General features: G+C 38.9%; 1 protein-coding gene across 3 annotated transcripts; it reads left to right on the forward strand.

The window, feature by feature from the left end:
* Positions 1-195: 195 nt before the first annotated feature.
* taf4a (TAF4A RNA polymerase II, TATA box binding protein (TBP)-associated factor) lies at positions 196-18,110 on the forward strand. 3 transcript variants are annotated; one of them, XM_088338688.1, is made up of 16 exons: positions 196-481; positions 2,392-3,097; positions 6,032-6,162; positions 6,440-6,553; positions 7,850-7,933; positions 9,590-9,709; positions 9,778-9,867; positions 9,940-10,143; positions 10,229-10,370; positions 10,463-10,565; positions 11,718-11,887; positions 13,072-13,202; positions 15,496-15,621; positions 15,727-15,783; positions 17,081-17,203; positions 17,275-18,110. In XM_088338688.1, exons 2-16 carry the CDS (start codon positions 2,602-2,604, stop codon positions 17,431-17,433), a joined length of 2,250 nt encoding a protein of 749 aa, XP_088194814.1. In that variant the 5' UTR covers positions 196-481; positions 2,392-2,601; the 3' UTR covers positions 17,434-18,110. The 3 variants fall into 3 exon arrangements, with proteins under 3 accessions (XP_088194814.1, XP_088194812.1, XP_088194813.1); XM_088338686.1 differs by having other exon boundaries at positions 196-471; XM_088338687.1 differs by lacking the exon at positions 196-481 and adding an exon at positions 1,991-2,188.
* Positions 18,111-27,758: the final 9,648 nt, after the last annotated feature.

The following is a 27,758-nucleotide window of genomic DNA, read 5'->3' on the forward strand; positions in this document are numbered from 1 at the left end:
AACCAGTGACGTATACAACAGGTGAGTAGATCGTCAACAGTGGAACGATTCCCTTTAATACGTTGTATCCTCCAGAGATTATTTTGTCTAAAAAAAACACGTCAATATTTAACAAAAAATGACGCAATAAAACGTCGTTAACAATCCATAACTACGTAATTGCACTTGTTTGTTTGCAGGAAACGTGAACGCCCATTACGCCTTTTCACCAAGGCCATTTTGAGTTGTGTCTCGACTGCGCTTAAACTTTGATCAAGTAACATTTTCTTATTTTTAAACACGCTGATAATTTAATGATTAGTTATTGGTAAAATAAAATGCCATTCTGGACGCAGTATTTGTCGTAGAACTGCAAGGTGTTTACTAGTGGTAAGAAATCCTCTGGAATGACAGTTGAAGCCATTAGCGCCGCCTTCAACCCAACAGCCAGCCAATCAAAGGACAGCTACGGGTTGCTGCACGCATGCGCGAGTGAGTATTTGTAAGTACCAGTGATGTGTCGTTTGCAAACGAAATAGCTCAATAAGACGACTCTTGAAAGTCACCTATGCAAGCCGGCTCCCGACCAATCAACGACCGGGTCCCTTCAAGACGCTTTTCCCCCTCGAGATTAGTCAATATGCGTTTTATTTAGGGATTCCATGTTGTTGACTTTAAATATGTTGTTTAAATTGACCTGGAAATGGCCAAAATTGTCCCCCCAAAAGAAAGAAAAAGAAAATACCAAAAAGAACAAAAAATGTCAAGGAAACAACCAAAATAAGACAAGAAATGTCAGAAGAACCACCAAAGAAATGACTTAAAAATGGAACACTATAATCAACAAATATTTATCAAAGAATAATAAAAAAATGACCAGGAAAACACCAAAATATGACAAGAAACAACTAAACCACAAACAGAAATTATCCCAAAATGTTTTTTTAAATTGGACCAAAAAAAACAAACAAACAAAAAACAAAACAAAAAAACATAAAAGGGAAACAACGAAAAAAAACAAAAGTGTGAAATATTGAGAAAAATGGTCTAAAAATACAAAAAAGCAAAAACAAAACAAATGACCAGAAAACAACCAAAATAAGATAGGAAACGTCCAAAGAACGACCGAAAATGACTTAAAAGTGCACAAAACTGAACAAAAAAAGAACAAATATTATTATAAAAATGATCAAAAATTGAAAAATATGTCAAGAAACAACCAAAGCAAAAACAAAAATTATCCCCAAAATAATTAACAACCCCCCCAAAAAACAGAAGTTTAAAATGTATAAAACTGTATTAAAAAAAGAACAAAATTTGACTCGGCAACGGCCAAAATATGACAAGAAACGACCAAAAAAGTCAAGTCAAGTCAAGTCAAGTCATTTTTATTTGTATAGCCCTAAATCACGAAGAGTCTCAAAGGGCTTCACAGATTGTTACACTAGGACATACAACAATAAATAATACAAAAGAAAAAAAAGACCCCCCAAAAATTTTGACCAAAAATTCAAAAAATCGTCCAAAAAAGGACATTTACTGGGAAACCACTAAAACATGACAAGAAACGACCCCCCCCCAAAAACGGACATGAAACGATCAAAAAAAAACAAGAGAAAAGTGACCATAGAAAAAAAATCTAAAAAAGAAGAAAGGAAACAAAAATTAACACAAATGATCCAAATATCAAACAAAATTGTCCAAAAATAACAACAATAAAAAACGACAAAGAATTGACCAAACTGTCAAAAATTGTTCAAAAAGCGAACAAAAATTGAACAGGATATCAGCATTATATGAAAAGGGAAAGAAAGAAAGAAAAAACACCAAAATATGCAAAAAACAGAAAAACAAAAAAATGAAAAAACAACCAAAAACAAACAAACAAAAAAATGTCCAAACAACTAACTTTTAAAGAATAATTTCTTACATAACAATTTCTATTAATGGATTAAAGCACAACTCCAGCACCCCCGCTACCCTTCTGAGGCTAAGGGGTGCAGATAATGGATGGATGGATGGATTAAAACACAAAACTAAAGAGCCGTTCGTTTGAGTGAGCCGAGCCGAAAGAGACGCTTCCCTCAAAAGAGCCCGAACTCGCAAGACTAGTAAGTACAGTAGCTGGCTTCACTTCTCGCTTGCTCGCCTGAGAGTAAAGATGGCGCCTGTCCCCGGTCTGCTGGATGAGCTTAAATTACACGCAGAGGTGAATAAAGCCGTAGTTTGTCACGCTAAACCCTACGTAGACTCACTTTTGTCGTATCACAATAACCACTGGGAAAGACACGAAACATTCAAACAGTAACTATTTGCTTGTACCGTAACGCGCTAACGTGCAGTTTTGGCTCAAGAAGGTTGCTAAACACTACACGCTCCAACTTCTAATGTCGTGTTGCTCTCCTTGTGTAGGAAGGAACAAGATGAGTGAATACGACAAAGCCTAGTCCCATCAGTTACTTCATTCCTTCCCCCAATCTGCAACTTTGAAGTGCACAGGATGTCAACTTAACGACATGGTTCGTCGGCGGACTTTGCCACAAGACACGAAGCTGGAGAAACGCTCATTATCTGTGTTGGTGTGACTTCATTTTCGGGAGGAAGTGGGACCCTAAAGCAACTATGAACTGTCACGCGTCAGGAAGTAGTGTTCCTCCTGCTCGGACCACAGTGACAAGTTGCAATAACAGCTGTCTTGTGACGTCTGTCAGCAGCTCTAAGGGGCCAAACCCCATAATCATGCCCCCCTTTTCGAACACTGTCATCCAGACCCCGTTTCCCAACTCGCACGGTGTCATCGCCTCTGCTCCGACCGGACTCACAACTTCAGGGACCAGGGTCACAACCCCAGGGGCCACCGTGACCCTAATGAGGCCTCCTATGCAAAGCCTGCAGCCGGGTCCAAGTTTGAACGGGAACAGCGAAGGGATTCGCTCTGCGATCAAAGCAGGACCTGCAGCTTCCAGCATGACGGCTTCTTTGCATCACGCTGTTGGTCCCAATGCAGCTGCTGCTCCTTCAGGTGGGGTCCAAACACTGACGCAACAGATCTTACCGCCTAGGCTTCCTCTGGCATCCACCGGGCAGCCCGGAATCCATAACATCCAGCTTCCACCCGGTAAGTGAACCTTATTTATTCTTACTTGATGTGTAAAACTCAGGCAAGGTAGAAACAATCCCAAATGTTAGTGAGTGGGACGTTACCTGCACGAGTCACCCGTGCTTCTCAACTGGTCTGACTTCAGGACCGAGCATTACACACTACTTACAAGCCGTGACCCAAATAAAGAAATACATTTTCAAATTGATTCGATGAAAAGATTGTGCAGGATACACATTTTCTTCAACAAATGAGATGCAAAAAGAAAACAACTTCTAGTAATAATATTCCCTTTAAATGTACCGTGTGTATTATGTAGCACCTTTTAGTGGTTAAAAGAGTCAAATCAAGTCGTTTTTGTTTGTATAGCCCTTAATCACAAAGAGTCTCAAAGGGCTGCACAGGTTATTGCACAGACTATTATTTCAGACTATTATGACACCATCCCCTGATCTGAAACCAACATGAGGGCAAGGAAAAACTCAAAAACCTTAACATGAGGATAACAGGAGAAACCTTAAGAAGGGACCGCACATGTGGTAATCCCCTTTTCAGGATGACCAGGCTGCAATGGATGTTGCAATTACAAATAGTACAGAGATCTCATCTCATTAGCTGCACCGCTCATCCTCAGTAGGGTCGCGGGGGTGCAGGAGCCCATCCCAGCAATCATCGGGCAGTGGGTAGGGGACACCCTGAATTGGTTGCCAGCCAATCGCAGGGCACTAGTACAGAGATACATAATTTTTGGGGGGGATGTGTAAAATATTATTCATTTATCCATCCATCCATCCATTATCTGCACCGCTTATCCTCAGTAGGGTCGTGGGGGTTGCTGGAGCCCATCCCAGTCATCTTCAGGTAGTGGACAGGGGACACCCTGAACTGGTTGCCAGCCAGTCGCAGGGCAGTTATTCATTTAATCCCCCAAAATATTTAATTGTTTCGCTGCTATTTCAAAAAATTGTTTCTCATACCAGTCAACCTCAGTGCATTGGTCTTTTTATTGATTATTGCAATTCTTGTTATTATTGTAAGTGATATAAACCTTACAAACATGACATGGCACCTATTTACTCAACGTCTTTTTGGAGTAGCAGCAACTATATTATAGACCAAACATTGTAGCCTTTTATGGTGGTTTTGAAATTTAAAAAGTATGTGGAAAAAAATAATTCAGAGTGAAATTTGGGGGACAGTTTTCTCTATCAATTAGATATTTTTAAATCTCTTTTTTGATAAAATAAGAAAATAGTACTTAAAATAATATTTCCATATTAGATAATTTTTCTCATTTTAAGAATTACTGAATAGCTCAGAACTGTGCGGCAGATGCACTAGCCACTCAGCTGCCCACCCAAAATATGTGCACGAAAAAATAATTTTGCTCTGTTGACATAATCTAGCCATTTTTGTTATCCTTAAAAAAAATCAAAGGGAAGAAAAAACTAAATAAGGTTACTGACGACCTAAAAAGTATTGTTATGATGCAATCACAAGCTCTACCTTGTAAATATTTTTGGTCATTTATCCTGACATTCTTTTTATCTTATTTTTCTCTTTAAAGTCTTTATGACTTATTTGTCCTGGACTGACATCTCTCTAATATCCTTGTGAACAATACTCATTATGTTGTTATCAATGACAATAAAGATAAATGTTTTTCTTTACATTTTTATTTTACATTTGTTTGTTCTTGTAAAAGTGTGTGAAACGCAAAAAAACACTTTTACTACTTCATAATTATTGACTTAGGGCAGACATGGTCACAGTCCGGCCCGGGAACTAGTTTTAAGGCCCGTGATCAATTTTTTCTGGCCCACGGCTTATGTCAGTAATCTTGACCGCAATATAAAATACATTTGTACGATTTTTTTTTTCACAATTTCACCGGAAGAACGCAGTAGACCTTTTTCCACCTTGCCCTTGGTTTTCTGTGAGAATTTTGGCCCACCTCACTACCGACCTGGCGACTGTAAACAAAAAAAGGAAACTTGACTGTGAAAGTGGCCGCTTCCATGACAAGTGGAAATTGCAGTATTTTTTCACCGATATCGATATCCAAAACAACTGCGTCTGCCTAATTTGCCAAGAAACTGTTGCTGTTTTTAAAGTATAGATTATTAAGAGGCTCTGTCAGGCAAAACATCTCATCTCATCTCCGTAGCCGTACCGCTTATCCTTATTAGGGTTGCGGGAGGGCTGGAGCCCATCCCAGCCATCTCCGGGGAGTGTGCAGGGGACACCCTGAACTGGTTGCCAGCCAATCGCAGGGCTCACGGGGACAGACAACTCACTCGCTCAGTCACACCTAGCAACAACTTTTGGACAATTTCAGGCCAATTCACCTGCAATGCATGTCTTTGGAATGTGGGAGGAAATCGGAGTGCCCGGAGGAAACCCATGCAAGCACGGGAAGAACATACAAACTCCGCACAATAAGGCCGGTAGCTGGATTTGAACCCACGCAGGAGGTTTCCAAGACCTCAGAACTGTGCCGCACACGTGCTAACCACTGCGCAAAACATGTTGACTACAAAAAGCTCACTGGAAACAAACGCTGTGAAAAGGTGAAGCGACTGGAAGCTGTTTTAACAGAAAAACCCTGCCTGTCAAATGAAAATGCTACAAAGGCTAGGTCGCCAAGCACTGCAAACCTTTTCACGGAGAGTGAATTTATTAAAGTCTGTTCGAAGAATTCCAGACTGAATAATCGGCCCTCACACATTTTCAGCTTACCAAATTTGGCCCGCTCTCAAAAAAGTTTGGACACCCCTGACTTAGAAAGCTAGGAATTTGTCACCAGCAAAAAAGTGATGGAGCGCTGTATGTGGAATATTTCTAAACACTAAGTGCTGGCACAGTTAGACACAATATCACATTTGGAAACAGATAGTCTTGGAGCTTTTAAATTAGTATTGTGATCTGGATTTTATTCTTGTTTCCTCCCAGGAATGGTGCTTGTTCGCAGCGAGGCTGGACAGCTTTTAATGATTCCTCAGCAGGCCCTGGCCCAGATGCAAGCACAAGCAATGGGCGGCATGGCACCCCGAAATGCCACACCAAACATGCCTCTAGGCCAGGTTGTATCCTAATTGCATACTTTGATATATTAGCTTTTAAGTTGAAATTCTTGAGTTTGCATTTGCGAAATAATTTCACCAATGTAAACTAAATGTCTCGATTTGAGGCGGTAAAGCCTCAGCAACTATGGTTTACAGTATTATTAATACAAATTCTATTGTAATTGTCATTTGGTTTATAAATTTTGCATGTTTATTCATCGTTGTAGGCATGTTATGTGTTTAGTATTTTCAGGTAAAAACTGAACTTCTTATAAAGATTTCTGCTTTTTTCCAGGCTCCCGGAAACACCATCATCAGCAGACAAACACCTCCGATTATCCGACAGGGCTGTCCAGCTCCAGCATCGTTGCCTTCCACCACAACTCTTCATAGACCTCCCGTCCTTCAGGTACTCATATTTGGCTGTCTGACACTCTTCAATCATATAGGCCGGTGTATTGAGGATGGCAGAATGGGAATATTTCACAATACAGGCAAATTTAATTGCTAACATAGCCCATATAAAGCTTTCAAAAATGCTGATAATTTGTATATATCGTGATAATAATTATTTGTGTTCTTGTAGTTTAGTTAGATTTTTTTGTGGATAGTTTTTTTTAAATAAAACCACCTATTACCTCTTGTTTTATGACCTAGAGATCAAGCAGTATATTTGTTTGCAAAGGTTGCTTACGCCACTCACTATCCATTAAGTACAACTATACATAAACTCAAGTAAAACTTTACTTTAAGATTCAAAAATGTTCTAAACTGTCACCGAAATGCAAAAAAAAAAAATACATCAGCCAAGTTTAGTAGTAGTACTTTTTTCACCCTTCTTAAAAATTGAAATACTTTTTTTGACATGACAGTGACAATATACAGACAATATGCTCGAATTACGAACGATCGCTCGATTTTTGCTTCAGTGTTATATTTTTTTATGTTCAAGTTTTATTTAAGTATGTTTAAGGCTTGTATAAGTAACCTGTATTGTTTTGTACTAAAAAATAAACATTTCATAAAATAATTTGCTCTATAAAGATGAATAAAGTTAGCGTAACTTACTTTTGGAAGTTGCGCTTCAAAAGATCCTCCTCCATGGTAAAAAGTGGTAGATAAAAAGCGTTTCGACCATTTTCTCAACCGCATCAAGCTTTCTTATTCCACTTTCATTTCAAAATAAACGGCTGGCCTCTTTACTCTTTACACCAACCATATTGAATGAATGCACGAAATATTAAACAATAAAAACCTCAAAGTTCTTAATGCGCTAGATACAGTACACGTAGTAGTGTATGTTTACGTACGAGCTAGAAAGAAGAAGCAGATTTTTTTTTACTTCTGGGTGGATGCTGGGTGACCTCCCACAGCGCCACATGCTGGTAGCTGCGGAAAGAGGGACTACAGTAAGGGCCTTTACTCGAAAAAATCTTCACAATAAAAAAAATCAAACTTACAGCAATGTCCGGATATTTTTTGACATCCTGAAAATTTGTTTTGTATCTAACGTTTTACCTAAGTCGAATGGTTGTAAGTAGGGGAGCTGTATTGAGTCTGTATTGAAAATAAATAAGATTGGGAAAATAACATGATCAAACAATGTGTTCATATGTTGACTGGCTGTAAGCTTAGTTTTAAAACTGTATTTTTCACAAGGTGTGCAAAATAATTGTCTTTATTGCTCTTTTTCCTCTCACTTTAGAGTCCAGTGGGGACGGCAATGCCAGCAATGGCCCAGAGAAGCCAAACTTCTGGCAACACGGTTCCATCCGTCTCAATGAGTAAAGTGAGTCATGTTACTCGAATGGCACAGAGTTGTCTTTTAAACACCTGCATATGTAGTTGTTAGTGCAGGGTTCATCAATTTTTTTGAAGCTGAGAGTTATTGTTTGTTACCGATTAGCGCGTAGGGCAACCAATTTGATATGTATTTCTAAAAAAGCAACATACTTATCACTGTGTTGTGACTATGTTATTATTATGTTCTTCACGGATCCCCTTACCACCTTGGTTGTAAGGACAACGCTTCCTGTAGTCTGTCTTGGGCAAGTACAGCCTGGCAGCACCCATTCCTCTCCAGGCTGTTTAATTGGGTTTGGGTTTAATCCCCCACATGAAACAGTACTTGTTTCATGGTTACCTGTAGCGGGAGAAGCGTCGTGATCTGACTCATATACAGCACTGTCATCATGTGGTGGCCGTTGTTGTCATGGTAAAGCGGCCTCTTGTGCTGAAGACACGAACGACCCAGACCTCCGGATTGATGGGCTTTGGCCTCAGCAAGAACATATTTTTTCCATTTCTAACTTGACTTTTTCCTCAGTAAGTTATTAAGCCCTTTCTTGTGAAGTTTGCAGATCATTTTACCCATTTCAATATGTTTTTTACATGTTTTTCCATTGATTTTTTGTCTACATTGGTTATTTTAGGTCATTTGAAATGACACAAAAATGATCAACATGATCTGATATCACAAATGTTATATAAGTGCACAATTGAAATTTTATGATTATTCTTTTAAGAATGATTTTTTTTCATCAAATAAAAAATGTAAATGAGCAAAATGAAAAGCCATTTCAAATATCGTATTTTGAACGCTCCTAATCATACCTTTAAGTATTGGTTTTCATATTTATTACATTTTGAGCGTGTTATTTTTAGAATTTTAAAAGGCAAAAATGTATTAAAATGATCTAATTTGATAAATCTCCAATAACTGCACAATTTTGATGATATTACTATGACTTTTTAACTAATTATTTCACTACCTGGTTGTTGTTATTAGTCGTAGGGTTAAAATAGGCTGAGTCAACCACTAAGACATATGCCCTTACAAGGAGCGATTGACAAGTCAAGTTGTTTATTTGTATAGCCCTTAATCACAAAGTCTCAAAGGGCTGCACAGACCACAGATTAATGCAAACCACAGACTATTATTACACCATCCCCTGATCTAAAACTTACATTAGGGCAAGGAAAAACTCAAAAACCTCAACATGAGGAAAATGAAACCTTCAGAAGGGACCGCACATGAGGTCATCCCTCTTCCAAGGATGACCAGGCTGTAATGGATGTTTCAATAACAAATAATACTCCGCCATTGTCAACATAAAACATAGGTTATTCATTTGCTATGAAATATAAGTGTGTTTTAGGCCTAGATATTTGAAACAGGATGTTTGAAAAAATTAAACCATATTTTAAAGACACTGATTATGTCAACAACTTCTCATGCCGGTTAGAAATAAAATTGCCTAGAAAATAGCAATAAACCATCACTGGTGAGCTATTTTCAGAACCAATCTACGTTTTACTCTGGTGTTCTCAGGCGCTCCCTCTTGGCTGCTGGTTGGTGACTTCTGCTCTAGAACAATCCGTCTGCTGTGGATAATATTATTTATTCATGTATTATCTGAGCTCAATGTATCTTTACACTTAACAGGAAACAATGGAGAATGTGAACAAATGTCGGAACTTCTTTTCTACACTGATCAAGTTAACAAGTAATGGCAAGCGATTAGCGGAGGCTGCCTGCGTGAAACAGCTGGTTAAGGACCTGCTGGTGAGTGATGAAGACATTTGAGACGTTTTTGGCATCAACAAGTACATCAACATTCTCTCTTTTATCAGGAGAACAAGCTCGAAGCTAAAGAATTCACCAGCAGACTTTATAAAGAGCTTAATTCGTCGCCCCAGCCGCATCTAGTGCCTTTCCTCGAGGTGTGGCGTCTCACTTTTTATGTATACGTTCCCCAACTGAAATGTGGTTATCATTGGTTACTTTCTGTGTAGAAAAACCTTCCAGCCTTGAGGCAACTTACCCCGGACTCTGCAGCATTTATCCAACAGAGTCAGCTTGCACAGCCCACCACTGGTTCTGTCTTGTCCTCCTCCCCGACTCCCACCACTGTCGTCCTGAGTAGTCCCGCTCCTCGCCTCACCGCGCAAATCAACAGACCACAACTTCAGCCGAATGTCAGCAAGCCCGGACAGATTGTAAATATCCGACACTCACACCAGTGTTGTCATTCCAAGCAGTAAAAGCAGTCATCGGGGTAATAAGAGACATAACCCTGTGCAGTTCCTCCAGCCCCAGCACCAAAGGGCAATCTTAAGGCCTCAGCTCCCTTTAGCAGTGTCCCCAATGGTGAATCTCAGGAATCAGGCCCCTGGTCGCATTGTGTTGGGACAACCACAGGTCCAGCTAAAAGAGCTGCAAGCATGTAAGCGTATCTCTCTTGTCTCCTTCTGCTGTGGTGCCATTTTAAGTCTTAGATTCATACCAATATTCTTTCTCTTTCCCAAACCTTTGCAGTTCCAGTGAAGTCAGAGATGCCAGCTCCTTTTGTGCAAAGCTCGGGCACAGTCTTGAGTGCAGCTCAAAAGAACCAGCTGAAAGACGCAAGCGGCACTTTCAAGTAAGATTATGAGCAGTGTCCTCCAAAAACACCATTGAAGGCCCAACCGCACGGTAGGCCGCAGATGCATTAGATTCTAAACCAAATTAATATAATTTAGAAAAATTTTAGTACTGTAGGTTTGTAATTTAAAACACAGATTGTTTCCCTAATTGTTATAAATTTTAAATACAAACTTATATTTTTAAACTAGTATTTAGACAAAAACTGAATTTGACACAAATACGTTTTAGTACTGTTTGAGAGAGGTTGACCATTCCATGTAGGAAGGAGCATTTTTCAGCTCAACACAGACGAGCATACAAGTTTGGTTGTGGTTTATTTCAGTATTGATTAGACAGTAAAACACACCGATAAATACTTGTCTGAGTTAGTTTTTTAGGTTCCTCCACTTGCAAGCCTTCGATTACTTAAACTTCAATTCTCTGGCTGCTGCTTGATTTCCGTGTTCTTCCATGTAGCTTAGAAATCAACACACCTTGGCATGGCATATTAAAACACGGAAAGCATTCAATGGAGAAGCAAGTGAGTTTTTGGATTTATTTCATATTTGTGGGACAACTCTGCTCAGCCTCCAGTAGCACAATTACTTTCAAATTGCCAGATACGCTATGCCATTAACATCCATGAGCACTTCCGCTAACAATGCATTGCGTGTGATGACAAGCGGGATATGATGGCATTCAAACAAGAGACACTTAAAAGTCAAAAGTCACAGGAGACTGTTAGAAGTCGCATTTTGTCAGGAATTGTGAACGATCTCACAAATATCAGATTTCACCCCAAAAGTCTTGACTCATCCAAGGCTCGAACCTGTGACTTCCCAGTCCAACCCTAAGGCCACCGAGCTGGTCTAAGTCTGCCGCTTTGCATGAGAAAGAGGTTGCACTGCACGATAGGGGGCGCCGCACAATTTGAGGAAAATCCGAGACTTTTATGTGCGCCATATGGTTGTCAAAATATGGTACCTTTTGTTGTGTCAAAGCGGTGTTTCATCAGTGTTGTTTAATTAACATAAGGACATTTCTGCAGAAATGTGAGGGGTGTAATCACTTTTTTGACTTACTGTGTATTTTTCCCCTGCGGGTATTATTTTGTATTCCTAAAAATAATTGTGATTCAAAACCTTATTTCTTTCTTGTATTTTCACAGAGATGAGGACGACATCAACGATGTCGCATCCATGGCAGGAGTAAACCTGTCTGAGGAAAGCGCTAACATCCTGGCAACTAATTCAAGCCTGGTTGGTAGAGTGACACATTCCTGCAAGGAGGAGGCTTTTCTTTCCGGCGCCTCGTTGCAAAGGAAAATGCTGGAGATTGGTGAGACGTGAGAGGTCTTCATGTTCTCCTTTTCCTGTGTGTGCTTCTGCTCATGAAATATTAAGGTTGTTTAGTGGAATTCTGCAATGTACTACACGCTCACTAATTCCCTTGTTGTTAGATGTGTTGAGAAAATTGCTTTAAATTGTATATATTTATTTTAGAATCTAATTCGGTCGGACCAGTTTGGCCAGTAGGTGAGGTGGTACTTTCAAAATGTCAGTATACATATCCCAGCATGCACCGCGCACTACTTCTCCGGGGGGAAAATTAAGTTAGTGGCTGCTTACTGTAGTTGCGAGACCTGTTGCGACTCAATATTGATCCATATAAAAGGCGTACCGTTTTACAAGGTGCATGGTCAGCTTTTGAATAAAAATGGAGGCTTTTAGGTGCGCCTGATATTGTGGAAAATACGGTGTTCACTTATTTTACCACACTACCTCACTACACCTACTCGCGATATGGGCCGCCTATCCACTTTTGGTGGATGCAGGAAGAAAAACGAGGAAGTGTTGGTTTTCTTGATGTGTGGACAAATGATCAAAGCGAATCCTGACATCTAATGGTGATTTTTAGACTGAAATCATCCCAGAGGCTTGTTACTTGGGCAAAATCCTTTTATAATAGTTGGTAAAAATAAAACAAAAATATATTTTTATATTTTGGCACTCGGTGACAATGCTTCTGAATACCTATTTATATCTGTATGGCCCTGAATGAGTTTAAGGTAATGGCATCATGATGATTGTGCTCAGGTTAAAACAAAAACAATAGAGCTTGGTTTATTTTTTCCCATAGCATTCTGTAATTGAAGCTTCTTACATTGTTTAATTCATTGATTTTCAACCATTGTGCCGCGACTCACTAGTGTGCCGTGAGAGATCGTCAGGTGTGCCGTGAGATATTATCCAATGTCACTTTTTAAAATTTAAAATTTTATAAAACATTTATGAATCATTTTCTGCAAATATTATGTCATTGCCAAGTGTCTGTGCAGTAAAAACGGGGTATTATAAATTATATTGTTATTAAACAAATATAACAAATGAACAGTGTCATTTTATAACATTTTTGGTTAATGGTTTTGCCGCAAAATTTTTCCAATGTAAAAAACATGCCCTGGCTCACAAAAGGTTGAAAAACACTGGTTTAATGTATAACAGCGTCTCTTTTTGGTTTAGGCCGCAGGCACGGAGTGACAGACATCGGTTCAGAGGTGATCAGTTACATCTCACATGCTACTCAGCAGCGACTACGCGATCTGCTTGAAAGCGTTTCCCTTGTGGCACAGCAAAAAAACGGCAATTTTAAGGTTTGTTTATGACTTCACGCTGCCGTGTTAAATCTGTGCTTCATCTTGCACCATCTCGCCAATAAAGTGGAATGGGAATTAGTTTTTTTTTGATGGTTTTTCTATTTCATTTAATAAACACCAAAATGCTTCGTTGAATCGAAGAATAACAGGCTACGAGACAGTTTCTTCCTCAAGGCCATCAACACTCTGAACAAGAGCTCATAACTTGCTCCAAACGATAAAACGCACCAAAATGATCAAAAATTGTTATTCGTCTGACCTTATTAGAGTACTTGTGGAAACGTCCACTGCACAAGGTCCTTTAGTCTAATCCTGTCATAACAAGTACCTAGTGTTTACTATGGTTGTGTACTGTTAATCTAATTCACCCTGGTCATCCTGAAAGGGGGATTACCACTTGTAAGGTCCCTTCTCAAGGTTTCTCATTTTCCTCACGCTGAGGTTTTGAGTTGTTACTTGCCCGCATGTTGGTTTGAGATCAGGTAACCGTGTAATTGTAATCCTGTGCAGTCCTTTGAGACATTTTTGTGATTAAGGGCTATATAAATAAATGTGACTTGACTACTGATATGATGGTGCTCAAAGCCACTTCTGGCTACAAAATAATACACACCGGAAGTGACAAAATTATGACTAAATAAATGAAGAAGGTATAAATGACTGAAATAATAAATTTCTTTATTTCAAAGATCTTCATGACTAGATAGATAGATAGATAGATAGATAGATACTTTATTCATCCCTGAAGGGAAATTCACATTTCCAGCAGCATCCCTGAGCTGAGAACAGTACAATAATAAAGCCAAAAGAATACAATATACAAATACCCAGTGTGACGTGCAAATGCCCACTGTAGCGTGTTATATAAAGTAACTAAATAGTGCTACACAGAATACATATTGCAGTAAGATTCGGTAATATCCAATGTAGGTGGTGTGGTTTAATGTGGGCCTTTACTCTGCCGGGTGGAGTTAAAGAGCCTCATGGCATGAGGAAGAAAAGATCTCTTCAGTCTGTCCGTAGTACAAGACAGTGACAGCAGTCTGTCGCTGAAACTGCTCTTCTGTCTGGAGATAATGCTGTGTAGTGGATGCGATGGATTGTACATGATTGACCTCAGCTTTTTAGGCAGTGACACATTTGAATATTTTAAAACTGTGTTGAAAAATGTATATTCATATTTCATTTCTCTAAATTTTTTGACAATATGTTGCTGTTAATGTCGTTTAGGGTTCGTACGGGTTCTTGAAATCCTTGGAAATGCTTGCATATCAAGGTTGTGAATTCAAAGTTGGAGAAATGCTTGTAAATTCTTGAAATTGTTGCCATGTTTCTTGGCAGTCTGACTCATTAGAGACCCCGCATTAAATGAAGAAAAAATAAAACAATTCTTCTAAAGAAATGACACTGACCCGCTGCCCTGGTTGCTTCGCTTTGCCATTGCATTTCTTCTTCCTAAGTAGAAAACGGCAGCTGTCTTAGTTTGTATGGTGTTGTCCTATGAACTGTCATGGCTCCCTGTGGGTCGTGCCCAAGAGGATAGGTGCATCAGATCAAGATGTCTGTAGGCTGCCGTTTTATTACCAATGGCTTGAAAATAATAAATACAAACAATGGAACAAAGCGAGACACACAAGTACGCAAAAGCGAGATTCAACCTACACAATGGTAGAGTCAGCTCTCTCCAGTCATATGAAATGACTAGCTTAACTTCGACTATTTTGTTAACCGTTTGCTCAATGCTACCCCCAAACAGGACACTATTAAAAGATGAAATGTGCATTAGTGCCGAGATATGCTTCTGTTATGGACATTTATTATAGGCTATGTGATTAGATCGACAACTATATTTGTGATTCACTCAAGATCTAAAAATCAAATGTCTTGATGAATGCACACGCAAGATTGAAGATGGCGGACATATTCGAGGACACGAGTGTAAATTGAGAATATATTTGTGGATCTGCAAAACTCATGATTGCCACTGGATTTCTTTTGATGTTACTGGAGAATTTGGAAAATTGACTTTGAAAGTCCTTAAACAGTGCTTGAATTTGCCCTTTGAAAATGTGTATGAACCTTGGTCATTGCGCTCTTTTTCGTTGCGCTATTGTTCTGATGCACTTACGATCTACGCAATTCTACAACCACTATATTTTCTTATTTATCCTAATATTCTTTGTTATCTTATTACATTTAAATTCTGTATTGTCACCCATAACCTCGCCGTAACAAATGTTCAGTATGTCGTTATTAATGATAACCAACAATTTTGATTGTTTTCTTGCAGGAAGAAGACAATCATGAACAGTGCAGTGACGTCCGTTCTCAGTTGAAATTCTTCGAGCAATTGGACCAGTTAGAGAAACACAGGAAAGAGGAGCAGGAGAGAGAAATTCTCTTAAAGGCAGCCAAGGTATGTGGAAAAATGTACTTTTAACTCAAAGATACATTGAAACTGGCGACAGGGTTTCTAATGCTCCACACTCCAATTTGTTTTTGTTTGGTTTTGTCAACACAGTCTCGAGCTCGCCAAGAAGACCCTGAGCAGCTACGCCTGAAACAGAAGGCCAAAGAGGTGCTGTGTTATTTTTTTTCAACTGAATAATGACTGCCTAAAACCAGTTAGAAAAATGAGGAAATATGCAAAATAAAGATTTGATTTCGATAAAATGTATTCGTTTTCCCCAAATGTGTACTTTTTATAATTTAGTTAACCATTTTTTATTTTAATACTCCTTAAAGATTGATTTTAGTGGCAGTATTATACAAGTATATTTAATTTTTTCGCATTATGATTGCACCTAATAAAAATGACAGGTTTGAAATTTAGGGGAAAAAATTGAGCAAATAAGTTATTTTTAAATAAAACATTGCTTTTTTTACCCCACGTTTTTCATGTGTTCCTATTTTCCCAGAAATGTTTACTTTTATTCTTTCAATAATCAGGTCAAGTCACATTTATTTGTATAGCTCTTAATCACAAAAATGTCTCAAAGGACTGCACAGGATTAGAATTACACCATCGCATGATCTTAAACCAACATGCGGGCAAGGAAAAACAGAAAACCTCAGCATGAGGAAGAAAGAAATAATTTATATTTTTCTTTTTTTCTACGTATTTAAAATTTTGTATTAAAACTGAAGGATCACTGCACTTGTAAAACAGTCCAGTTACAAAATCTTTTCCGATTGAGTAAATTAATTATATATAAAATAAATGTTCTCAGTCTTCCCTCCTGTTTTCTGCTTTTTTAATTTTAACAAATTAATTTTCTTATATTTCTATGTTTTTAAAAACATCTTTACCCATGTGTTTATTATTTAAAATGAATAATATCCAATTGAAAAAATTAGGGAATTATTGAGCAATTTTAACTTTTTCTAATTTAAATAATTTGAGGTTAAACATATTTCTCAAATTAGTTACATTTATATAGATCAATGGTTCCCAAACTTTTGCAGACTGGTGCCCCTTGGCTCCCCTGTGTACTAGTGTTATAGATGAACTATATACTCACTCATTTTAATAATATAAAGTTTTATACATTTTTATTATATTATGTCGTCCTGAGTAGTCCCGCTCCTCGCCTCACCGCGCAAATCAACAGACCACAACTTCAGCCAGGTAGTGAAATAATTATATACATATTTTGGGTGACATATTTTTATACCTTTATTTTACCAGGTGAATAAAAGTAATAACATATACTGGAAACAAAAAAGTAAAACTACAAAAAAATAAATCAAATGTAATGTAAAATAATATACATAATATTTCATATTACTAAATTATATGCCAAAAGAGTGATATATTATTTTACTTAAAAAAACGTCAGTGTATTTAATGTGTTTGAGGCGTTTTTCAATTTCAGATGCAGCAACAGGAGCTGGCTCAGATGAGACAGAGAGAAGCTAATCAGACTGCTCTTGCAGCCATTGGTCCCAGAAAGAAGAGAAAAATTCCAGAACCACCGTCCTCCACTGCTGGAATAGAGGTGAAAATGACTACTAAGTACAAACTCTCATTTTAATCTACTAACTGCCATTTTCTTGCTCCATTCTGTAGGGATCAAGCTCCAATCTTTCTGGCAACGCCGGTTCATCAGCATCCAGGCCCACACGGCAGCGCATCACACGTGTCAATCTCAGGGACTTGCTCTTCTGTTTGGAGAACGATAGATTTACCAGTAGCTCCAATTTCCTCTACAAAGGCTTCCTCAAATAGGTTCCGTGTCAGCAGGGGTTGGTCGGGGCGAGTGTGTGGAAGGAAACCCCTGCCAGCACGCTTGCATCTCCTGGAGCGGAATATTTGAAACGGTGTTTCCAACACCCTACACTTAGGCAGGACCTAAAACATCCAATTTAATCCTGTGACTACATATTGAATCACTTTACTACCTCCCCCACCCAAAGGCGCATCTACAGGTTCTTCCAAAAATGTCTACACATTTTCATAGCTGATAAATTCATTATTTATTCTTTATAGACTAAACCAAGACATGGCAGCCAGACTTGACTTAGAAGATAGTAAATGTATTCTAAAATGCTCCTGGAAGTATGAAAACACCGTTGTTGTGCAAATTCATTATAGGAAGGAGTTCAACAAGAAACCACCAACACGAATTACCTTCACTCGAATTAGAGATCAGTCTGAAGCTGATGTAACTGTTCAGGACGTCCACAAGTAGCATCCTAGAACACCACGTACACCGACAAGTCCAACAGAAGATTACTCTGCAGCAAGCTAGTCTTGGGGTAGCCATTTCCATATCATTTGTCCATCACGTCATGAAGCGTTGTCAGTGGAGAAGTTATATTCCAGGATTAGTCTCTGCTCTTAATTAATAGGATCCATACCAAAAAGGGCAGTATTGAATGGTACTTAGAAACGATGTAATGAAGATGCACAGATGCACCTAATAACGGCTCTGGTTATAAGGACACCACGAAGGACGTAACTCTGGACAATTACTGGCAGTTCATGGTCTTTTTGGGGTCATGACGAAATCGGCACTAGTCCATTCGTGAATGTTGTCGGCCCAGTTCTTTTTCTTTCTCAATGACAATGATCTAGACCGAAGAGTACAGTATTGAGAATGGTACTTGGAACGATGTCACGAAGATGCACGGTTCACTGATCCCTTAAATGCCTTGTTGTATGATATGATAGCTCTAAGATATTTAGTTTTGGTGACAGGTTTAAGCTCTTGGTGGTTGATGGTAATGCTCGTGGTAATACTGTGAGGGTGTTTGGTCATTACTTTGGTTTTTTTCTGTGCTGATTTCCATCCCATTCAGGCGATTGACCTGATCTCGTGTTGTTCTCCTGCAAGTGCGCCAGTATCAGCAAGACGGAGGTAAGTAACGTTATGTCCCCCAATGCTGGTTGTACCTTCGTACCTTCATATTGATCCAGGGCCATGAAGATCAAGATGCACACTTTCCCACAAGTATTTTGTGGAGTGATGAGCCTACATTAATTTGAAATGATTTGATTAACAGACAGACACAATTTCACCGACTGGGGACCTGAGAATCGACATGTTATGGTCTACCACCATGTTATTTTACCAGGAATTACATGCATTTTCATAGTTCCAGTCGCATTTTAGAATACTTCAAAGTCAGATCTGGTTGCCATCACTCGGTTCATATGGTTCGATTGATCAAGAAAGAATGAATAATTGAGTGTTTAGCTGCAAAGATGTGTTTACATTTTCAGGACACTGACTTTGAAAATCAATGCTCTGATTTGTCTTGATTCGCAAATTATACAGGTATGCGCTCTAGTTTTAATTTTTTGTGCATTACAAATTCACAGCACAGAAAAAGTGAGTTTTCTTTTTTTAAAAACAGAGTGTTTATTTGTAATCATGATCTTATTTTTAAAGGGACACTGTGTAATACTAGATGTTGCAGTATTGTGTAATGCAAGGGTCTTCAACCTGGTGCCCGCCGGCACAGGTAACCCCCTAAGATCACCTAAGTAGCCCGCAGACTGCTTCTGAAAATATATCATGGGTCATTATGAGTTTCAAGGAAATGTGATTCCTTACTGGGATATTTAGTGGTTGTTCGAGCCTATTTTAACCTCTAATTTTGACAACCTGGTATTAGCTAACAAAGTAAGTGACATGTTATTTTAGAAATGCATTTGAACTGCTCGCCCTATGCGCTATTGAGTAACAACATTTAGTTCTCAGCTTCAAAAAGGATGGGGACCCCTGGTGTAATGCAACCGAAACAAGTGCTACAAAGCACAACACAAACTACAGAGACTCTGTGACCAAACGACACTATATTTATTTTGGCCCAGCCTTTCATGAGGTTTTTGTTTTAAAGTACCCATAGCAGCAAGATGGCAGACAATCATGTCAGCTCCTCCTAGGTGAGCCTGATGTTATATAAAATAAATACAAATATACTGACCTACGAGTAATTTAAAAAGAAAATGCACGTTTTTATAGTAGAATATTTATTATTCAAATCAATGTTTTTTTTTTTTTTAATAAGTTATGTTTTTTTTTACCACAAGGAGGCTAAATAATACACAATGTCCCTTTAAGCAAATGACTAAATGCTAGTTAACAAAGTGTGACCTACTGAATTGCCTTTCTAACTAAAAGCCATATCGCATACTGTAACCCATTCACGCTAGCTCCTCATTCTACTGGATTTGAAAGCATATTTATATACCAAATTTATCGAGTAGCTATTTATTTAATTGTATTTGCCTCGTTGCTTTGTGTGTCTTGTCCATTGAATATTTTTGAGAGCAGAATTGTAGATTTCAGCATATGAAGTTTGCTCCTCTTCTAATCTTATGTATTATTTAAATCGACGCTCACGTTGTAGTAAATGGATTCTGTTTTGGTCGCTGTCCTCATCACTGTTGTACTCTTTCCGATAATGTAGGTATTTATCTACCTGAATATATTTTTTGCTTTTTCAACCTTTTATCTAATGGCATCTATGACTGAGAAATATGTATATTTGTAAATGGTGCGTCTTAACTTTTACACATTTTTAATAGCTGTGAGAATTGACTCGAATGATTAAAGAAATGTCTTCTCGAAATGAACATTTTGAATAAATTAATATTTTGCACTATTATTGTGTTTTTGTTATTGAACACTAGGGGGCATCATTGTATCGTGACCGTATCATCTGAGTAAGAACAAGCAGAAGACATCAAATGCATTTTATAAGGTCCATAAATGGTGTTTTGTTATTCACGAGTAGGAAATGGTTGTTGAACAAAATATACTGTTTTAATACAGATTTAAAACTGCTGCCAATCATTATCTTACTCTAAGGAAACCGCCTAAAGAGAGATGGCACTGCCAGACTCAACTTACCCAAGAGAAAGGGGTGCCCTCACGACTCTGGCGGTTAAGGGATCCTTGAATTCAAACCCATTACTAAAGGTAAGCTCTTTTCTCATAGGGGATTTTCTTTTCATAATGTATAATGCAATATTTTATAGAGACTCCTCGCTAACTCGCTGTTTCTCGGATTTGGAATTGACTAATTGTCTTTATTTTCATTTACAGTAACATCATGTTTAGGCTCTGCAGCAGACAGCACACAGCAAATGCTATCACGGGGGAAGGTTAGAAAGGGCTCTGTGTGTTGGGTCTTAGTGTGCAATATTTCAAACAAACTGCGAAGCACAGCGACAGCTACAGCCAGTATTTCAGCGGCTTTTTACTTTGAAAAGAAATCGCAAAGTAATGCTGGTCTCAGGCGAGTGCTCCGTGGATTGTTATTGGATCTGGGAAGAGACAGAGGCGTCGTCACTAGAGAAGGCAATAATGGTGCTGCAGTAAAATTGGCCTACTGCTACAGCTACGTACCAAGCCACCCTTCCAAGCCTGTATTTCACCAAGGCCAGATCCATTACCTATGAAACTGATGACCTGGAGCTACAACTCTTGGGAAACAGCTACATTCCGGACTGTTATATTTTAATCATCACGGAGACTTGACTCAATTTGAAGATGCCTAATGCAAGCGTGCAGATCGCTTTCTTACACAGAAAGGAGAACCCCTCCAATTTTGTTGTACCTTGGTCATCATTGGCATGATACAATTCATTCAACTGCAATTCTGTGCTTTTAATTCCAGATCTATAGTTGTTATTTTATCACAGTCGTCGACTTAGTCGGTAAGGACGTTCTTACTTTTGTGAAAATGTCATGCTATTTTTTAGATTTTCACATTTTGCTGGGGGTTCCGGGCCGCTATAACTGAGGGATTACTGTCTTTCATTTTAAAGAATAACTATTATTTATATAAACCAGAAGAGGACACTAGAACCTTTTGCAACACATCCAATGTAGGTAACCATCAAAGGAAGGTGGTTAAATCTGAGAAGAATTGGCTAAAAACATTATTTTTGCCCATCATTATGGCAATCTGAACGCAGAGAAACTTTTGTCTGCCAGCTAATAATTCAGTGATTAAGCTGATGCAGGGTTTGGAACCCACCGGTTGAGCCTCCATCCAATCCATTATCATTTTTTGTGGTAATCCCCTCTTCCACTCATCAACAGCAATGCTCTGTCAGACTTAAGTCCACAGAAGCTCCCACTTGAGTGGCTGAGGTAGAGCAGCAAAGGATGATGATGAGGTTGCCTAGCGACGCCTCAGTCGTTGCACCTGAGGGCGTTGGGTAAACACCCGGAGCTTGCCACAGGGAAAAAGACTTAAGAAACGTCGCTCTTTTCCTTACTTTTACGTTTTCAACTCAGCTGTTTTGAAAGGAAAGTTGCACAGTTGGTGGTAGGGGATCTTACGTAAAGTTTTTGGACTGATCCCTTGCAGCCTTTTTTATGTTTTCAGTGTTTTTCACTATTACAGAAGTCTTACTTGTGTATTACTCTACTATTTTTTAAGAAACATCACTCCAAATAAATGTTCTTCTAACTATTTACCAAATAGGGTTGGAACTAGGGTTAGGATTCAGGGTTTTGGTCCTTAGCAATGTTCCCTCTAATTTTCCACAGGTCTGAGCGTTCACACAAAGTCGGTGAGCAATGCTTGAAACAACTGTGAGCAACCATAATCCCAAGTGTGGCAAGATAATTAATTATCAAACATGTCCGAAACTTAAAATCAAGTTACATTTTGCTGAGATTTCGGCGATGCAAAATTATTTTTCTCTTTTGAATGAGTTGACTCATGTACTATTGCCAAGGTTGTACGGCCTACAAACGTCGTTTGTTCTTACAATTCTTTCACAAGATATCCATTTCTTTTTATTTCCTGATATATTTTGTCGCATTATATTAACATTTTTGGGGGCTTATTTAGTCGGTTGTAAGATACAGAACTGTACTTCATCACATTTTTTAGTGGAAGTACAATGTTGGCAACAAGATTCACTTGATATAATTGGAAATTATTTGAATGCAACACAAACTTTTTCTTCTTTTTTCCGTGTTTTTTTTCTACCTTTTTTTAAATTCCTTTAAAAAATGTCATTGTGTTTATTTTTTCCGAGCTGTTACTTTTTTCTTTTTGTTTTCTATTTACTTTTTTCCTACATTTCTTTCTTTTCTTTTTTTCTGGCTTATTTCTAAATTTTTCCTTCTTTTTTTTCCTCTTTTGTTTCTTTTTTCTCAGCTTTTCACTACTTTTTCATTTTGGTATTTTTTATTTTTTTGTTCTATTCCCCCCTTCCTTTAAGTCATTTTGTGTATAATTTTACATAATCTTTGGTCATGTTGGGATTAAAGAAGCAAAAACAACCTGAAGAGCCGTTTAGGACCCGAAAGAGTGAGCCGAGCCGAAGAAGCCGGTTCCCCGACAAACTCTACTAACTTTACTCAACTTCGTTCTCCTTGGACTCGACTTCAAAATACTGCATTTAGGACACAACGTCAGGGGAACCCGTGTATTTTTATCTTCGTGCACTGTAACTTTGACTTAAGTCGCTTCTTAATTAGTAATTTTGAGCCCTCATTTTTGTGCGCTGGCTAGATTTTCTCGCGCGCTGAGAATGTGCGACCAGTGCGCAATTACGCACGCGTGCAGTTTAGAGGGAACACTGGTCCTTAGTGGTTCAAAGTGTTCTTAAGGGTTTCAAAACACCCAGCAGTTGAAGCTAATTTGGACTTTAAAACATTCTGCATCACTTGTAGCTCAACCGATAAGATGCCCGCTTAACGCAAACTGTGTTGTGGGGTTGATACCTAGTCTATGCAGTGCATGGTAGGTTTGGAATTTCCCACCAATTGATGCCAATTTTGACTATTTGACCTTCCTTGTTACTTGCAGTCCAACTGGTAAAATGATTGTTTCACATATACAAAGATGTGGTCTCAATCCCCAAGCTTGCCAATACAATTCGGAGGTTTGGGTTTTAGTTGGAACTAGGCTTGCGAAAAAGGGTTTTACCTGGAACTCGGTTTAGGGTTTAGGATTTTTTTGCCCCGAGGATCAAATTTTAATGTATTGAGATTTCGCATTACTTACCAATTGAAGCCAATTTTGACTCTACAGCAGTCCATCTCATTAGTTGCACAGCTAGTAAAATGTGTTTTTAAAATACAGATTTGTGACGTTAAACTGCAGTAGTTCAGTTGTTTAGTATTAGTTTAAGTTTGAGCAAGGGTTTGGGTTAGAATTGAGCTTGTACATATGGTTACAGTTTTGGTTGGAGTTGGGGTTTAGCTAGGGTTAGGGTTTTGGCCCTGAAATATGGCTGGTATTGGCCCAGCGCCCCTTGGTTGGAAAAAAGAATAAATATCATTTTGTTGTTATTGTACGAGGACATCTAAATGTTATATTCAGGGTCAGTGTTTTCTCCCTAAACAATGGCTTTAATGCATTACAAATTACCCACCAAGTAAAGCCAATTTTGACTCCAGGAAATTGCATGTCACAAGGAGCTCAACTGGTATTATGCTGGGTTTACATATATAGGGATATAGATTTGATCCCTAAGCACAGCATTACAAATTATATCATTTGGATCGTTTTTCAAAGAAACACCAGGCAAAAAAACACTGCTGAGGACCAGTAAACAAAAAGACTAGACTTATGATTTCAGTTATTGCTAGACTTAAGTGTTAGCTCCAAACAAAACTTGAACTCTATCTAACCTTGGAATTCTGAATGGCATGATTGGGGATGGAACTCACATCACAGCATATGTAATACATGCATTTTACCGGTCGAGCCACCAGTAACAACAGTACATTATTTAGAGTCACTAATTATTTCAATGGGCGGGTAACCTGAAACCCTGAAAAAATTTAAACCATTAGTTTAGGGCAAAAAACCTGACGGCACCAAAACAAAAACCCTAGCTCCACCCAAAATATAGACCCTATCTCCTACCAAAACCCTAAATCTAGCTTCAATCATAACCCCCCTAACCCTAAGACCCGACCCTAAAATCTGTACTCGCATACTTGGGGATCGAACCCAAATTCCTGTAATCGTAAAAGTTAGTATCTTACCAGTTGGACTACCGCCAATAACACTTAGAGCCAACATGGGATTCAATTGCTGGGTAATTCAAAACGGTAAACCTAGCTCATGGCCAAAAACCTAACCATTGCTCCAACCAAAACCCCCAACCTTAGCTCCTATTCTTAATGAGATACATAGGGTCAAACTCTCAACCCTGTATATGGAAAGCAAGCATCTTACTAGTTGAGCTACCAGTGACATGAAGTCGTTTGGAGCTAGGGTAAGGATTTTGGGTGGAGCTAGGCTTACGATTTAGGTTTTTGTCTGGTAGTATTAGAATAGAATAGAATAGAATATACCTTTATTGTCATTGTTACAAAATGGGTTAACATATTGTGACAACGAAATTGGGCATGCCACTCCAGTTTTACACATTCACAGTGAGGTATGAGCCAAGAAGATAAAGGAACCGAGAAGATAAGGTTATAAAACAAGGGGGATAAGGCTATAGTTATAATTTACATGGTATTTACACAAGAAATGTCGGCATGTGGGATGTTACATACAGTGTTATCGTAATACCGTTGGTATCGTAAGGGTTGTGCAATATTGCATTTGGTGCAAAGTCATCATAGTGCAAAAAACATAGTCAGCATATGCATTGGTGCAAACATATGGCCTCAAACTGAGGGTTTAAAGAATTTCTGTTTTGGAATTACCCATTAATTAAAGTCAATTTTGACTCTAAAGCAATCAGTAATTTAACTAGTAAGATGCTTGCCTTGACTTATACAGGCAGGATTGTGAGTTCAAATAGGTAAAAATCCTGCCAATTTTCCATATTTTTAATGATGAGTGAAAGATCTGAAATGGACATTAACAACCGCACCTTAATAGCTGTATAAGTACGTATTACACGATTTTTCTTTGTCCCTTTATATTAGATTTACTCAATTTTCTCGTCCGTCTAACGTAGACCCACAAATCCACTGACTAATAACCTTTATAACAAACCACGAGAGAACTTTTTCCGAAAGGTCCGCGCATCAGCAATTTCAGTTTGCTCGCACCTTTTAACAACTCCATCTCCGATGTGTCCATGACCTTGTGGCCGCGGGGTTAATGCTGACTTGAGGACTCTTTTGTCACGAGGTTGACCGGAGCAGTTTGGTTTGGCCCGCAGATGCTATTATAGGACCGGTGTTTATGACTGCTGTTGAAATGGCTCTGTAACTATGGTGTGCACCTGCAAGGTATCAATGTGGGGGGTTAATAGCCTGTTGCCCTCTTTAATGGGGCCTACATCAGGTCTGGCAGTGGGCAGCGCGTGTCATAGTAAGAGAGGAAACATTCGCATTTTGGAAGTCTTCGCACTCGAGGTTTAGTAGGAGGAAAGGTTGTGATGTCCATATTTTCCTTCCGGGGAGGAGAAGCTGATCTTTGACACCGGGTACATTTACATGCAGGCGATAAACTTATCGGAAAAAGAATGTTGCCAGTATTTTGATTTTGGTAAAGCCGTGGAAACATGCACAATGATCAGATTACGGTCGTAGTCCCATTGCGAATATTATGAGGGGGTCAGACACCAACATATTTAGAGCAGCATTTTTCAAATGTCCTTCAGAATGCAAAAGCAAGTGGGAAAAAATATTTTTTAAAATATGGTTCCAGTAGGAGGACAAACATAAAGCTCATACAGTATTCTTAAAAGGAAAATGTTTATTATTAATCTATTTCTAAAAAAAACCCCAATATTTTTTAGAATCTCATTATCTCATCTCATTAGCTGCACCGCTTATCCTCAGTAGGGTCGCAGGGGTGCTGGAGCCCATCCCAGCAATCATCGGGCAGTGGGCAGGGGACACCCTGAACTGGTTGCCAGCCAATCGCAGGGCACACAAGGACAGACAACTCGCTCGCTCATTCACACCATGGGACAATTTGAACCGGCCAATCCACCTGAAATGCATGTCTTTGGAATCTGGGAGGAAACCGAAATGCCACACAAGCACGGTGAGAACATACAAACTCCGCACAGGAAGTCCAGATTTGAACCCACACAAGGAGGTTCCCAAGACCTTAGAACTGTGCCGCACACGCGCTAACCACTGCGCCGCCGTGCTGCCCCTATTCCTTGGAATAATAACCAAAAATACATGAAAAGTTCACAACGCTTGCAGGTATCGATAGTAGAGTTTGTTGTAGTCAGATGACTTCCTCAATCGTATTACCTTACTGTCATGATTACCGATGTGATGCACCTGTGCCCGCTCCTTTGGCGCCAACTGCCTCGGACTCTGATTGGCTCCCTGTCCCTATTTAAACCCACTCTTTTCTGTCACCTGTTGTCAGTCCGTCTGTGAACCTCAGTTTAAACTAGGCAAGCCTTTTTCGACCCTGACTCCCACCTTTTTTTTGCTACCGTCTGTTCCCCGGCTTTGACCTGTTTTTGGTCCTGACCACGTCTACTCTCCTCTCCTGGCTTTCGACTCGTTTCCGACCCCGACCACGTTTTTGCTCTCTTGTCCCGGCTACTGACCAATTTTTCCGTTCCCGACACCGCTCTCGCTCACCACGGAAGTCCTACGTCCGCGTTCAGAGCGACCTTCCCGCGCCCGGATCGTGGGTGCAACTCTTTCCAATCCAATAAAACCGTTCTGGTCCTGACAACTAAATAATCACATTAAAAGGACAGCGTGTATTATTTGACCACCAGATGTTGTTGTATTGTGTAATGCAACCAAAAACGAGTGCTAAAATGCACGAGGAATAATACAAACCATGGAGACTTGAAAAATGAAACCTTCTCGTTTGTATTTGAATTTTTTGTCATGAGACTTTATTTTTTCCGTAACTGTAGCAGGTAGGGTTCATGTCATGTAAAATATATACACATTTCTTAAACCTAAAAGTATTTAAAAAAATGCACGTTTACGTGATAGTTCATGCATTTTTGCGTCATGTTGAAATAAATGTTTAAGAAAATAAATACAAATAAAACTAGGAGGCTGTCCCCTTAAGAGACTGTCCACTTAAAGCTTCAACACCAGTGCTGTACGAAAAAAACTATAAAATAATGATGCATAATATGCGTCACAACAAAATTACTCAAGTTTGGCTTGCCGA

The sequence above is a fragment of the Urocampus carinirostris genome, chromosome 6 (assembly GCF_059441175.1).
Source record: "Urocampus carinirostris isolate Australia breed hairy pipefish chromosome 6, RoL_Ucar_1.0, whole genome shotgun sequence".
Lineage (NCBI taxonomy): Eukaryota > Metazoa > Chordata > Actinopteri > Syngnathiformes > Syngnathidae > Urocampus > Urocampus carinirostris.